This window comes from Pleurodeles waltl, chromosome 5 (genome assembly GCF_031143425.1).
Source record: "Pleurodeles waltl isolate 20211129_DDA chromosome 5, aPleWal1.hap1.20221129, whole genome shotgun sequence".
NCBI classification, from domain to species: Eukaryota; Metazoa; Chordata; class Amphibia; order Caudata; family Salamandridae; genus Pleurodeles; species Pleurodeles waltl.
This window is the reverse complement of record NC_090444.1, coordinates 1,220,019,164-1,220,034,534: the sequence shown is the minus strand read 5'-3', so window position 1 is coordinate 1,220,034,534 and position 15,371 is coordinate 1,220,019,164. Positions and strand designations below refer to the sequence as shown.

Sequence of the window (15,371 nt, the reverse complement as noted above, 5' to 3'; positions counted from 1 at the left end):
TGCATGTAATTTGTCCGCATTTTGCAGTATTTATAAAATCGAACCCTAAATCACATAGAATGTTGTGTACATTGGGAAATACTGATGAACAGGTCCGCAAACAAATCTGTCCATATATAATGTATGGCTATGTGACTGCTAATAACCATGTCCATGAATCTGCATTATAGTTTGAAGAAAAATACATGCATACAATATATTTGAACCTGTAATGTTTTGTAATGTTGCTCGGGTGCAGGTAAATGTGTACGCCTTTTGGAACGCCAATAGTGGATACTTGCCAAAATATAAATAAAAGTACATTGAATGCACCTGTACTAAATTTATCAGAATCAGAAGCACTGCCTTTTGTGCCTTCTGTAATTTGATGTAAACCTGTCCTTGTTTTTCGAAATATTAATTGTTAAATTTTGCTTCTCTGTGTTGATTGTTGTAGCCATTTACCGGAGTAAAGATAAAGATTTAAATCTGGACTCAGAATCTGATTCACTGAGAAAATCTGAACTCTGTGGCTCTAAAGCTCATCAGATAGTCAGGGATGGCTCCTTCATAATGGAGAAGGACCTTCGCTCCACTGGCTGGACCAGCAGCTGAAAAATAAAATTATATTTTAATATAGCTTTATTTATCAGCTGCTGGCTCAGCCAGCATGTGCACGGAGGGGTGGGGATGGTCCATGGCAGGGGGAGGAGGAGGAGTGGAGTCTGTGCACATGTCAGTTTTGCCGGCCTTTTTAGGCGGGGCAAACCAACATGCGCACTTAGGTTTCTCCAACCCAGCTGTGCAATACAGATCAGTTGGAGAAACTGCACAGACCCCAGTGCACTGTCTTAGTGGCAAACCAAGCCACTCAGACCAATCCTGATGATGCTCTCATTGCTATGTATAGCATGACAGCAGTGCCAGGATTGCGTGGGGAGCCTGTGCTGGTGTCCCAGGTAGTGCTGGGACACTAACACCACTGAGGGAAGAGAATTGAGGTGGCCGGTGGCAGCGGCAGCAGAAACAGGTAAGTTGTTTTTAAATAATTATTATTTTTTACCCCCGCATCCACCTTTCTCCCCCACCCACCCATCACCTTAAGATATGCAGCAACCACCACAGCAGATAGTCCAAAAATAGGCTCCTCTGTTTCGCAAGCCTCATTTGGAGATCCATTTCACCAGAGTAATGTGTGGGTAAGGTGAGAACATCCCAGCCCTAGAAGTCATTAAGAAACCCCCCCATTGGATGAAACTTGTCTTTTTCCCTGAAAAAAGTCACACTTAAGTTATGGGGTTCTTGAACTGATACACCAAGTTAGTAAATCTATTCTCCCAGTTTGTGAACAGACCTGCACATTAAGGTTAGACTGGACTTCCTTGGCGGTGTATTCCCACAGAATTTTTACCGCCACGCCCCTGTTTGTACTGAATTGGTTTTTGTTGCCTTTTGGACTCTGTGCACTTCACCTCTGCTAACCAGTGCTAAAGTGCTTGTGCCTTTTCCTTAAACATAGTGAAGTTTGTTTACACATAATTGGTACATTTAATTTACTTATAAGTCCCTAGTAAATGGTACTACATGTAACTGGGCCTGCAAATTAAGTTATAATAGTGGGCAGCAGCACACATTGGGCCTCATTACGACCCTGGCAGTCATGAGACCGCTAGGGCCGCGGTGGGGGTCGGACCGCCGCCAAAGCAGTAGTCAGGCCTCCACATTACAAGCGTGGTGGAGCCGCTGCGGTCTGACCACCGACACCGCCAGGTTGCTGCCAGCCTTGTGATCTCGGCAGTTTCAATCCTCCGCTGCCCTGGGGATTATGAGTCCCCTTTCCATTAGCCTTTGTATGGCTGTAGCCCCGCCGTGCAAAGGCTGGTGGAAAAGGGATGCCGGGGGACCCATGGGGCTCCCGCACTGCCCATGCACTTGGCTGCATTGACAGCCCCGTCACGCTTTCCACTGCCCGAGGTATGGGCAGTGGACAGTACGACTGGTGCTGCTGCACCTGCTGTACAGCCACTTTGCCGCCGGCTCGATTACGAACTGGCGTCAATGTTAACGCCGGAAATGCTGTTTCTACCTGCTGGCCTTGCGGTTAACTCGTAATAGAGCTGGGACTGTTCTGGCCGCACTGGTGGTCAGGTGGCTGTATTAGTTTGGCGGGCGGCCTCCGACGCCTGCCAAACTCATAATGAGAGCCATTGTGTCACCCAATAAAGTAGCACTGTAAAATATGTTTCAGGCCTGCCACTGTAGCCTGAAGTGCAATTTTATACTGAACTTTTGACCTGGCAAAGTAAACCATTTGCAAGGCCTGAACCTTTTTTTTAATACTTCTAGGTCACAACTAAGGTAGGCCTTAACCGCTCCTAGGGCATTTTGCATGTTATTTATAAAGTAGGGCATGTATATTTAACTTTTACATGCCCTGACAGTGAAAAACTCCTAAAGTCGTTTTTTCCTGTTGTAAGGCTATCTCTTGGATAAACTAACACTTGGTTAACTTATTACGATTATTAATTGATACCTTCAGTTTGGGAGCAGACAGAAAGATGCATCTTCCACTAAGATGAACTGTAATTTAGATTCCTCTTTCACTCTAAAGTCATATTGTAAGTTACAATTCTGAGACTCTTAGAAAGTCTGCAATGCCTAACCCAAATGTGCCTTTCTGTAATGTATAATCCTTCCAGACATGGGGCAAAAGGGCTCTGGGTGTTGGACAAGTTTTCCTCTCCTGAGAAAGATGTCCTGTGGGGTTGTAACGAGCACTTCCTGAGAAATGCAGCTCACACCTAAACCTGAAATTCCCTTGCTATCTTAGACAGTTTGGAGCCAAATCTAGGAAAGAAGGCAAGGTTATACAAAGAGGGCATTCTCCACTCACAGGCTGGCACTGAGTGTAAAACATGCACCCTCAGAATCTCTCATCAGAACACCCCTGAACTTGTGAAAGATTCAGAAGAAGGACTGCCCTTCTGTCTGAAGAAGGAATATTAGACCTGCTTGCCTTGAAACCAAGATTCCCAGAAGTGGCTTCAAGGGTCCTTTGACTGACCTCCTGTTTGAGCTACAGGGACACAACAAGCTTCCATAGGCCTCCCTGCAAATACCCATCTGACCAGTACCAAATGGACCTTCCTCAACCTGCCTCAGCCCGCTGTTGGCTTCTGCTGGAGTCCTGATCCCTAAGAGGTGCCTCCCGGGTCTGTGACCCTTGGCTGGCATCATAGTGTATTCCTCCTGCTCAAGACCAAGTTAAAGGTAAAATGTAGATGTTTTGGGTTCCTTGTGACCATGAGTAGACTCTTCGCAACAAGAAACGACCATCCATGATACCAGCCAAAGCAAAGCTCCAGCTATGACCTGCCCTTCGCGTCAGTGAAGACCGTGTGCACTAGCAATAACCACAGCATCTCCCACCAAAGCAAAGCTCCAGCGATGACCTGCTCTTCACACCAGCAACTACCTCCTTTCAGCTTCTGCCAATGTGAAGCTCCTTTCCAGATTCCTTGTATGGAGTCAGACTCTGAGAAGATAAACTCCTCACAGGGGCATATCTGGTTCCCGTATCTAACCCACGCTCCATGGAGTTCAGCCTGAACTTGTGACTTTGACCTGGTCCAGCATACAACCAGATATCCTCAAGTGGCACTTTGTGATTTTCATAGCTGTTTTCACCTAGAACTTTAAATCTTAATTCCAGTTCTCCTGATTGCATTTTTGTAATTTTGGAGTCAATTCATTTAGTAAAATGAAATCCATTTTTTTTAAATTGGTTTGGGATTTTTGTTTTTGTTGTGGTTTCACTTTCTTACTGTTTGAATGCTCCATAAATACTTTGTGCCAAACTACCAGAGGGTTAGGTACAGGTTTAATTTGTGACTTTGGTGGCTCACCCTGACAAGGCTTGTGTTTGTTACAGATAGATAGATAGATAGATAGATAGATAGATAGATAGATAGATAGATAGATAGATAGATAGATAGAAAGATAGATAGACATGCGTTTTGATTATCAGTACAACAATTAAGAATTACTGTAATTATGAACAGAGATCCATAGTAATTTCACCTTCATCAGATTAGAGGTATAAGAGATCAAATGGTTGACATGACCTACCCATAGGTGTTCCAACTCCATACCCTTTGGAATCTATAAGACCTCCAATCTGTGTCAGGTTACAATTGCGCTGAGTGACAAACTCAATGGTGGTTGACTCCATTAGAAAGGCATAGTCAGAGGTGAGAACCCGCTGGATGCCTTCTTCAATGCTTTTGACAAGAACTGATTGGCTTCTGCTGTTCATAAATGCCCACATCTTATCATAGGTGGAGATTTTCGATTTCTGTAATAAAGAAGACAAATGTGTATATTAATGTAGTCAGTCAGTGAAGGTGTCTCAAACATCAAAGATTTGGTGATGATTTTATGAAGCACAATCCCTACAAGAATTGACCCCTTTCCTGTCTCACCTATCTACTTGGACACAGTAATTATGCTCTGGATCCGTATCATATTGCTAACTAGAGTTTGAAGACTGGAGTAATGCTTTGGAATGGCCAATGAATTGATTTTGTTTTAGCTTCCTTCTCGGATCAGGATAGGGCAAAGGTGAAATGTAACTGACCATACCTCTAAGTGAAGCTAAAAAAGGCTATAAATGAAATGGATGAGAATTTAGGAATAATTGCATGATAGAGTGTTACTTTATGATTCTACATAATCATTTCACAATTCCATTCACAACGTTCATTACATTACAGTAAAGTAATGGATTCATGCACTGGGAGAAAAAACCTCCATAGGTCAGAAGGGTAACTCAGCTTCCCTTTCTTCCAATGTCAGTAAACTAACTACCAGTAAATTGGGTAATAATAACACCTGTTGTTTACAGTGCCTTGAAATGTAAAAGTGCAGCATGAGGCTTTATACAAAAACAATTTATTTCATTACTTAATATAACCTACCATGTTCAAGATCTATGATTGTTTTGATTAGTATTTTATCTAACTGTTCATTAGCATAATTTGTCTAAACAAATACATAACATAATAGTTTAAGGATTGAAATTCACAGTATCTTGCCTTTCAGCCTCTTGACCATGGATGGCATTGAAAAAAACTCAACGCTGGGTTTAAATCCATGAAACCCATTTAGGATTCAGGTAATCAAAAAAATTACAAACACATGTGCCCTGATTATAGATTTAATAATACATAATCTAGACCCACATTCCATTTTCGTTTGTATTATACCTAGAAATTATCCAGAACTTAAAACCACCTTTATCTGGTGAAATGTTGGAAGGAGGGGGACATCTACCATAAATGTCAAACGTTTAAACATAGATGGGTGGTGATGAGCTCTCTGTGTCTGCAGTAGAATGGTAAAACACCCCACCTGCCACCATCCATGTCTGTACCATACTTGCAAAGTAATGTTCCACATGTCACATGTCTCTGCCAACACATATATTTTTTGGGGGGCTGATTTAGAGTTTGGCAGAGAAAGTCCCCTCTAGCAACAGAGATGGAGTACACCTCTTGTGGCATTAAACTTCCTCCAATTGCCCGGGGGAGTAGGGCCCATTGGAGGCGAGACATCCCACTGTTTGTCCTATTTAGAGTGGGTGGTCCGATGGCTTTTATTTACTGCCTATCACCACCAGATATATACTAGCAGTGAGACAAAGTTTTTAAAAAAACTCTACTTTGGGAGTTTGTTTTTGAAAAAACGGACATCTGCTATGTTTGATGGAGCTGTCCATCACACTTTTGCTCCATTGTAAGGAACTGTCATGTTAGTGGTTCCTGCCAATGTATAGAGTTGCCCGCTGGGCTACTTAACATCTTTAAATTAATCAGGTAGAGTAAAAGAAGTGAGGCAGACACATAGCCTTCCATCTGCCAAACCCTAAATCAGGCCCTTAGTCAATCAATCAATCAATCAATCAATTCTTGTAAAGTGCAACTACTAACCCGTTAAGGTCTCAAGGCACTTAGTGAATATTCCGTTGCTGATTGAAGGCCAAAACCTGCTCAGATTAAAACTCACATTTTGCTGATCTATGGTTGGATGGAGTGTGCAATGCAGATGTTAGTAGATCATACTCAACCTTGGTCTGTGGGCAGGATAGGCTGTTTCCCAAGGACAAGGCAAGGGTGTACTACATGCCTGGTGATATTATTTCCTCCTTGTGCACCAGCGCAGTGTGGATTCCAAAAAACACACACAGATAGGAAAATGCACATATGCCCTAGTTAGGAATCTGCATCATAACTGCAGATACAGTAAAGAGGATCATGATGTTTAAATACTTAGTACCATTCAACTCTAGTATCTCTTGATTGTAACTCATAGTGGACACCGTTCAGACCACACATGCAAAAATAAATTGTGGTACCTTTGATTCCCTATACTTAAATGGTTCTTGGAGATTCACCTCAGAATCCACATCTCTCATCTCAAAATTCACACCTCGTGTTTCATTTTGCAAAATACATTCAACCTATGCACGGGGGTGAATACAAAAGGATGACAAAAAACTGTTCTGGCTGCCTGAAAATACCTCTGACAACTATCTGAAGATACCTGCCTGATTTGTTTGGGTTATTCTACTTTCTGTAAACATCTTTCAGCTCCTGTTTTAGTCTCTCTCTAGGAGCACTGGAAAACAATGCCCTTACTCAGATTTCCATGTTTTTGTTCCAAGTTGATGCTTGCTTTTCTTCTATTTTATGTAAGACCCAGATGAAAGGCACCACAAATATACTCTCTCCTTCATTTAGCTGTGATTTTAACTTTTGAATCTGATACCTGACTTGATTGCTCTTGTCCCACCAGGGTATCTCGAGTTTTAGTTTCATATTGCCACCCTTGAGCCACCAGGACCAAAGAAGAAATTTTGCTGTAACAGGACAGAGATATCTTATGTTGGCTCCCATTGTTAATGCTTTAAACTTTAACTCATGGTGGGAAATAGAGTAGCAGTATCATGAATGCCCTGGAAAAAAAGCAGTAATGACTGAGGTGTTGAAATGAGTTACCCCTAACATAAGGACAAGGAATCAGTTCCAGTAATGAAAACATATGGCGTTAGTCTCAGTGAGTTTAGCACCAATGAAGTTCTTGTAGCCTAGCTGGCCAGAGCAGAAATGAAAACTTCTTCTTTTGTAGACACTGAGGACCTCCAAAACACATCCCAGGATTATGAGGCGTGGTAAGCCTGCATTGTTCTGATGAGCCTAATATGGCCACTGAGTTTGTGGGAGGTTATACCACCCATGACATGGCATGAAGGATGTACCCTTTTGCCTTTACAGTAGTGTCCCAATGAGTGATGAGGGCTACTGTGATTAGGAAGCCAATGAAGGTTCAGAAATTTATGAACTCCATATTCCACGACTGCTACTGCAAGCTATTGGACTAAGTGAATGCCACAGGTCTTGTGGGTGTAACCCAACTTGCACATTTTGATTGTAACTGACATTCATAGGTGTAGGGCCTTAAATGTTTGTATCCCTTGAGGACCTACTGATGCAGCACCTTCCCAGCACCTACAGCCTCTGTTGGGACTATGCAGTTCACTTGGAACTGTATCAACTATCCTCTTAAACTGTTTTCATTGTCTCTGCTGTAACCAGCCATAAGAGAGTGAAGGCACATTAACAGGCCATTGGAACTGTGACTTTGGAAATGTCTTAGGTTTCCTAAACCAGTATTAACTGAGAGTAGTAACCCATGATCATGTTTGGTTAGAAAAGTCTTCAGGCACCTTAGACCATCGGAACTGAGAATGGGAATCCAATATCATGTTTAAATATGCCATTTCTAAAGCTCACAGCTGTCAAAGACATCACAGCGCTAATGCAGAATCACAAGATGATAAAGGTCAACATGACTGAAAGAGCCATGTTTTCAGCCTTTTCTTGAAAGAGAGTTCATCAGAGAAGGCCCAGATGTAGGGGGGGAAAAGCATTCCACATTCGAACAAGAAAAGGATCAGCCACCCATTTGGGTGCCCTGAGTCAGGGCAACCCTGAGCAGCAACTGATTGCCAGATCTGAAGGCTCTGGAAGGAACATCATGTTGAATTCTGCTTCTAAAAAAATCATGCCTTTGTTGTAAAGACACAAAATGTAAACAACAAACATTTAAAAGCGATACACTTGCAAACCAGGAGCCAATTAAGCATTCTGAGGTGGGAAGAGATTGAGTGCCTGGTTACGACCTTGGCAAATGGTATACTTCTTCACAAATGTGACGGATATCCTGCCCACCGTTTTATAAGTTCTCTAGGATATAATGGAACTTGTAATATGGCGTGTGGGATATCTGTTACGTTTGTGACTGAGTATCCCATATGCCAAGGTCTTAATCAGGACCTGAGTCTCATTTAGGAATGTTCAGGAGCAAGCAGGCCACAGCATTCTAAATTTTTGGTTGGTTGCTTTGAAATTTTAAAACAAATGTGATCTTTTTGACTATTGTGGCAGATTTTCAGCTGCCTGGCACCAATCCATTCCTTTTTCTGCCTTGACACATAGGGAAGCTGGGAAATTGAGACCATTAACAGAGAGTTTATAGAGAACCTGATGAATAGCAGCGTTCTATCTCACATCATTGTTTAATAGATTGAGAAGTGTTAAGAAAGACATAGCAAAAGAACCAATGATAGCTGGGGATTTACAACTCTGGTCTTCTAGGAGATCTTCAGTTTTAACTGGTGTCCTTTTCCACGGAGGTGCTATAAAAACAGTGTGCGGTTACATATCTGCCCCTAGATCTGAATTTCTTTTGTTTCCTACATGTGTGTCATGACAGCATAGGTCCATTATTTATAAATCTTCTGACTATACACTGATGTTGTTGTATGTGTTCCTACTCTGTCATAGTCTGGCTTCGAAACCAATTACCAGTTCCTACAGCAAACCTTAGCTTCTCTTGCAGAGTTAAGTCTCTAAAGGGAATAACTAATTAGACAACAGCAGTAGTCGGGCCTTGGGTGCACTGGTGCACTGGTATTTACTAGTAGACTGAACCCTTTAGGAGTACATACATATCTAAATGCTCCCGAAATCATGCTTACAAAGATAAAAAGATATGCAAAGACATCTACTTTGTCTGAAGAAAATGATTCTCTGCTTTGTCTGATGGAGAGAATACAAGGAGAGCTACTGTGACTGCCCAGCAACCATGTCTGACTCTAAATATTTTTTTCAAGGCTATGGATAACAGGCTACTGAAAAGACTCCTAGAGCTAGTCTAGTATTATCCGTTGTGATCATTTTTGAGCTTCAGATGTTTGGAGCTGATGGGTTTCAAGAAAAAAGAAGACTACTATTGAGTGAGGATGTTTTCATTTACCTTTTTGGTTAGTGGTGGAACATTGGGAATCTGTGTGGACAACCTTCTCCGATCTGTACATTAGGAGGACTGGAAGCAGTCCCAAAAACGCCGGAAGAAAAAACTTTCTATTAAATGTGCAATTATGAGAGCTGCATGTAACAGCAATGAACAGGCAGAGTACAGGATAAAGTAAGTAACAATACACATCTGCAAAACATTTATCAAATAGAATATCAAAAACAATCAGTAGAGAGTGCCATATAAAGAATATTAGTTAAGAGGACAGTTATGTTATCTTATGTTATGTTATGCTGACATATACAGTGCAATAGTCATCCATGATGGTATCCAGGCACTTAGCACTTAATACTCATAGAAAGGTAATGGTCATGTGAAATTGGTAATAACAAAGCCGTAAGACGAGGCAAGTTAGGAAAGTGGTGCTGAAGGAGGCAAAATGATTACGCTAAAGGACTAGTAAGGGGAGGGAGATAGAGGAGGACTAGCCCAGAAGTAGTTTAGAGTGAATTAAGGAAGGAGTTGGGGAAGGCAGAAGAATGCAAAAAGAGAGAATTAACTGGTGTTGGTCTAACAGCATCACTAGAAAAGAAGAATTTTACGTAACATAGGTCTATGGATGAACAACTGTATTATTGACCACCTTAGGGTTATTTATGTCCTCAAGAAGAAACAGCTTTAACAGCGCGGGCAGAGCCACGCGTGCCATTTCCCCTGCAAGCACAACAATGCATGCCTCAATAACAACTGTGCCCTAACCACACGTGGCTGAACCACGCATTTGCATGGTTAAGGGAGATAGAGCGATCTAGGTGTTCGGGCAGAACAGGAAGGAGCAGAGACCAGTCTAGCTGGAAGGAACAGGAGAGGTAAGTGGGGCCAGGTTTGGGGGATAGTTTTTAGGGGTGGGAGGCCGTTTTAGGACTCAGGGTGGGTGGAGGGGGTCGGGGTAGTTTTAAGGACAGGGAATGGTCAGTTTTAGGATTCAAGTTGGGGGGGTCAGGGTAGTTTCAATGGCAGTGACTGGGTTTTAGGCTTCAGGGCGGAGGGGGGATTGGGGTAGTTTTTAGGACAGGGTAGGGTCAATTTTAGGGTTCAGGGCGGGGGAAGTGAGGGTAATTTTAAGGGCAGGGCAGGGTTACTGGCTAGCTGGAAGGAACAGGAGAGGGAAGTGGGCCTGGGGCTACGTTAGGGGGTAGTTTTTATGGGTTGGAGGCTGTTTTAGGGCTCAGGGCAGGTGGGGGGATTAGGATAGTTTTAAGGTTCAAGGTGGGGGGGTTGGTCAGTTTTCAGGACAGTGACTGGGTTTTAGGCCTCAGCGCGGGGGGATTGAGTTAGTTTTTAGTACAGGGTGCGTCGGTTTTAGGGTTCAGGGCAAGGGGTGGAAGGGGCAGTTTGAAGGGCTGCGCCGGGGTGAATTGCAAGGTAGGGTATCAGGTTTTAGGGGGCAGGGCAGGAGGAAGTTACCATGCATGTTCCTTTACCAAACATGCTTTTACAACGAAATTTGTTGTAAAGGCACGCATGGTAAAGACGTGCTCTTTGTTGAGACCGCATTGTTAAGGCATGCATGGTTTAGGCATGCGTAATTCTATTGTACAACATTCCTCAAGACCCACATTTTATTAGAAGAAGTGGTTCTAATCTGGTTTAGCTCCTTCCTAACAAAATGCAAACAGTTGCTTAGGATGGCAACACATACCTAGGTGAAGATAGGCAACACTTATTCTGGCCCTGTCCCAATCATCTGTTGTGCTCCTCAGGGGTCTAGTCTTGCATCTGTTGTTTAATTTAGACATGGAAGCAACACTAAAAGTTTTTCAATGAAAATAGTGTCAGAAATGCCCTCAAATTGGTAGCCCTTTAACATTATTTGTTTTCAGATTCACCAAATAGGGGATCCTGATTGTGGAATCAGTTGCATCTTCAACATCCGGATACTCACAAAACAAAGAAAGAAAAGGAGAAGGGTGGTGAATGAGACATCTGCCTTTTTATGATTGATATCCTGTTTCTGTCATTCTTTCAATGAGGCGGCAAATGCCAAATTTTTATGAAATTCCAAAACAACGGTCGCTTCGCTTACTTGCATTTCTACTGACTATATATTCTGATATAACTTGTTTTTGCATATGTTTACTTCTACACTGAAAACAATTGATTATAAAGAACTTTCACTAAACAAAGGTTTCTATCGTCTCATGTCTCCTCCAAACTTACATTGGAGTCTGCTTCTCTGTTTTGTTACATAGCATATTGTTGCTCATTGATATTATTACCATTTTTCTACAGTGTGCTTTCAAATGTAAATGTCATTTAATGTGATACCTTTATGCTACAATAATAGCCAAACCTTTATGCTCCTATAATCCATCTGTAATAAGCCTACGAAGTTAAAGACATTTATTAAACTTGCACATTATATTTATCTTGTCTTATTCTCTAGAGAAATATCTGTTTTGGGGGCTGACATTTCCCCACCATAGCTATAAAATGTGAGATCCTTTGGGGCCAATTACACATTAAATTCTAGTTGCCATGACGTGCATGTTTATTAACTGTAAGTGATAATGAGACATATCATGTTCTTTATGTCAGTCGCCCCTGAAGGTCTCCACAGTAAATCCAACAGCCAGAAGAGGAGATGTCTCCTTAAGCAGGGGCGATGGCCCTATTGAAATAGGAGCGATTTGTATCCGCTATTATCCTCAAAGGTAAATAAGCCAAGATTTTCTTTTGCTTCTTGCACTTGAAATGTTATATTCATTTGATGTGGCTGCTGGAATATACTCTTTCATTTTTCCTTGGTTTTCAGAATTGGAAAAATGCAAATAATTACACAGTTCTTCAGAGACGTCAGTACTCCAGCAGGCATCGTGTTCTATATCCAAGCCCATTCCAGTTTCATCTTGCCCCCCGTTGCCGTCACATAGATAAGGTTATTTTTGACCAAATCCAGTAATATTATACACTTATTTTGGCTAAACCTTAGTTACTCCACCGTGTAACGGCTGACGTGTTTATTAAAGTTAATTAAGAAATGAATGCTGTCAATAAAACCATAATTACATGCATAATATCACATAACAATGTGTTCAAAGGAATTATTTTGAATGCAGTAAAATGGTGGCGTTTGATTATATTATGGCATTGTTACTATTATCTCAAACAAGTATGAGACGCAAAATCACAATGGAAGAAACATTCAAAGCAATATTTTTGGTTTCCCTGTCCTAAAGCCGCATTCTGCGGCGCACATGTTTCCTGGGAACGTCTAAAGTCTTTTACTGCCACTTGCAGTTTTAGATCAAGGTAAATATTACTGCCCTGTTTCACCTATTCTAGTACTGAATGACAGATAACAGGCTGGATTGAAATTATTGAATCCAAATTCCTCACGTTTCCATGGTTCCTACTTGTTTGCCAAAGCATATTTTGCTTATTATGCAGGGACATTGAGCTCTTGAACAAACTGTTCGTTATCATAAGATTTACTGTTTAGTTACTCACTATTTTAGAAAATATCTGAGAACTACTCTTTTAAACAGGGGCTCAGCCGCTTGATAACATCTTTTTCATAAATATACAGCACTTAGTACATTCAACTTGGAAATCAGAACACTATGTATAAAGCTTTGGTTCTAAATATTATACGGATGTTCTTGTGATCTTCATCTGTAAATGTCAATTTGGATCACCTTATTTTTCAACTATGTCATATTGTATTGCCCTCATCCAGCACAGCCAACAAATACAGGAAGAGACCACGAGGAACTCAAAGGACAAAGGATCACACAATTCATTCACAAAGTCCAAATGAAGTGAATACCTAGATCCCCAAAACACAAGAGAGTCCAAATGTTATGTCCCAGGTGTATAACTTGTATGAGGCATTATTGAAGAGTACCACCACCCAACTTGCACATTACATTAGCATGAGTGTATAGAAATGGCTGCTTCCACTATGAAAAAAATGCAATAGAAAGCAACGTACAAGTGCACATGTGCTAACAAAAGAACAAAGTGTTCACATAAAGTCATAACAAAAGTGATAACCACACTTTCATGTTACATAGCTGCTAGAGAAGAAATTCATCTTATTCATGCACACACATACTGTAACACACACTGACATATACATTACACACAAATCTTCTTGAATGTATGTACATGCTGTAAGAAATTAGGTTAATATTTGAGAGGGATGGAAGTCCCATTAAAATAATAAACAAAATCATTTTAAGGGTGAACTACAAAGGTTACTAAATAAACCTGTGCGTAACCCTTTGGTAGCTTGGCACAAAAGCAGTCAGAATTAACTTAGAGGCACTCTGTGAAGTGTTTATGAAGCATTCAAACAGCGACAACAAATAAAATGCACACCTCAGTAAAAATAAATTTAGGAAAAAATAAAATTACATCCAAACAGCAAAAATCAAGTCAGTAGGACTTGAGTTACGAATTTTTAAAGTTTTAGGTAAAAAAAAAACAAGAACCACAAGCCACCACTTGTAGTTATCTGGTTGAGCTGAATCATGGTAAAGTCACATGTTTAGGCCGACAGTGATGGAGTGTGGGTCAGATACAGTGCCAGGTTCTCACCCCTGAAGAGTTTACCTTCTCAAGTCTAAGTCTATGAGAGGAGTTGCAGGTGGAGTTTGGTTTGTCAGCGGGGGAGCAAGTGGGATGTTGCAGATGGTTGCTGTAGATGCAGGTTGTTGCGTTGATGATGAAAGAAATCGTTGCTGGGAATTCACTTTGGCAGAAATCTCGGACGGTTGTTATTTTGAATGAAAAGTCTGCTTCACAGTCATGAGGAGCCTCAAACTTCTGGGTTTTCACCTGAAGTTCAGGAGGAGTACTCTGGTGCCAGCCAAGGGTCAAGGACCTGAGGGGAACCAATTGGGGATCGGGACTCACTCAAGCAGAGGCCAACAGCTGGGCACAGGCAGGTGCAGTTGGTGCTAGCCAGCTAGGTAGTTGGAGGGAGGCCTCTAGAGGCTTGTTGTGTTACTTCTGGGGAGCCTAGGTTCAAGCCTAACAGGTTCAATCTTTCTTTCTTCAGAAAGCATGATAGTTCTCCTTCTGAATCTTCAACAAGTTCAGAAGTGTTCTCATGAGAGGTTCTGAATGTGTCAGACTTATACCTGGTTCCAGGATTTGTGTGGGGGAAATCCCTCCCCTACTCCCCAAACTAGCTCTCGTCAGTTCCTTAATTTCCATGGGTTTGGCTGTAAACTGTCTAGGGTGACAAAGACAGGGATAGGCCTGGTGTCAGGTTCTTTTGTGTGTGCTACAGGCAGTGTCTCTAGAAGTGTAATCAGGGTGCTGCTCCTTTCAAGCCATCCTGTCAGGAACACCCACTCACTCTACATGTAGGCCCCTTTTGACCCCATGTCTAGAAGATATACATAACCACCAACAGAAGAGCCATTCACAGTCACGCAACCCTGGATATCAGCAGAAAGACACATTTGGTTTAGACAGAAAATTTATTTATTTTTTATACATATAACTCGCACTCCTGCCATGCACAGTTTTTTCCTAAATAATTTTACTGGAAATGTTATATTGATATTACCAATGATGTATCGAAGATGCCATGAGTGATGTGATATGTGGGGTAATTAGCAGTGCATTGCGAGTGGCAGTGTTACAGTTACCTTAACGCATGAGTTATAGTTACTTGACCTAACCATAACTATTACTGCTGAATTTCCATGGTTTTGTGAAAATAAATTCAGGTCCTAACTATAATGTCCATCTAACCTTTGTTTTCAGTGAATTTCTATGTTTTTTAAACGTAAAGTAATTTTAATTACTGTACGTTAATCCAACCACTGACATGCATGTCCTTAGCGATATACAGCGGGGGGGGGCAGCAAGTCCTGACCTGCAGCCAGGCCCTGCAGCAATCCCTCTAATACCACCCAAACCCACATGCATAAGTCTATGAGTAGGTCAGTGGGTGTGTGCATGAGTACCTCAGTGGGTCTGTCAGTGGGTGCATGGATTCC

General features: G+C 41.6%; 1 protein-coding gene across 1 annotated transcript in view; it reads right to left on the bottom strand.

Annotated features, from left to right (window-relative positions):
* The window catches only part of GRIK2 (glutamate ionotropic receptor kainate type subunit 2), a 1,513,871-nt gene that overhangs the window by 248,029 nt on the left and 1,250,471 nt on the right, over positions 1-15,371 (bottom strand). The window contains exon 14 of the mRNA XM_069235474.1: positions 4,108-4,333. Within this exon, the coding sequence (XP_069091575.1) occupies positions 4,108-4,333 (226 nt within the window). The remainder of the gene's footprint in view (positions 1-4,107; positions 4,334-15,371) is intronic.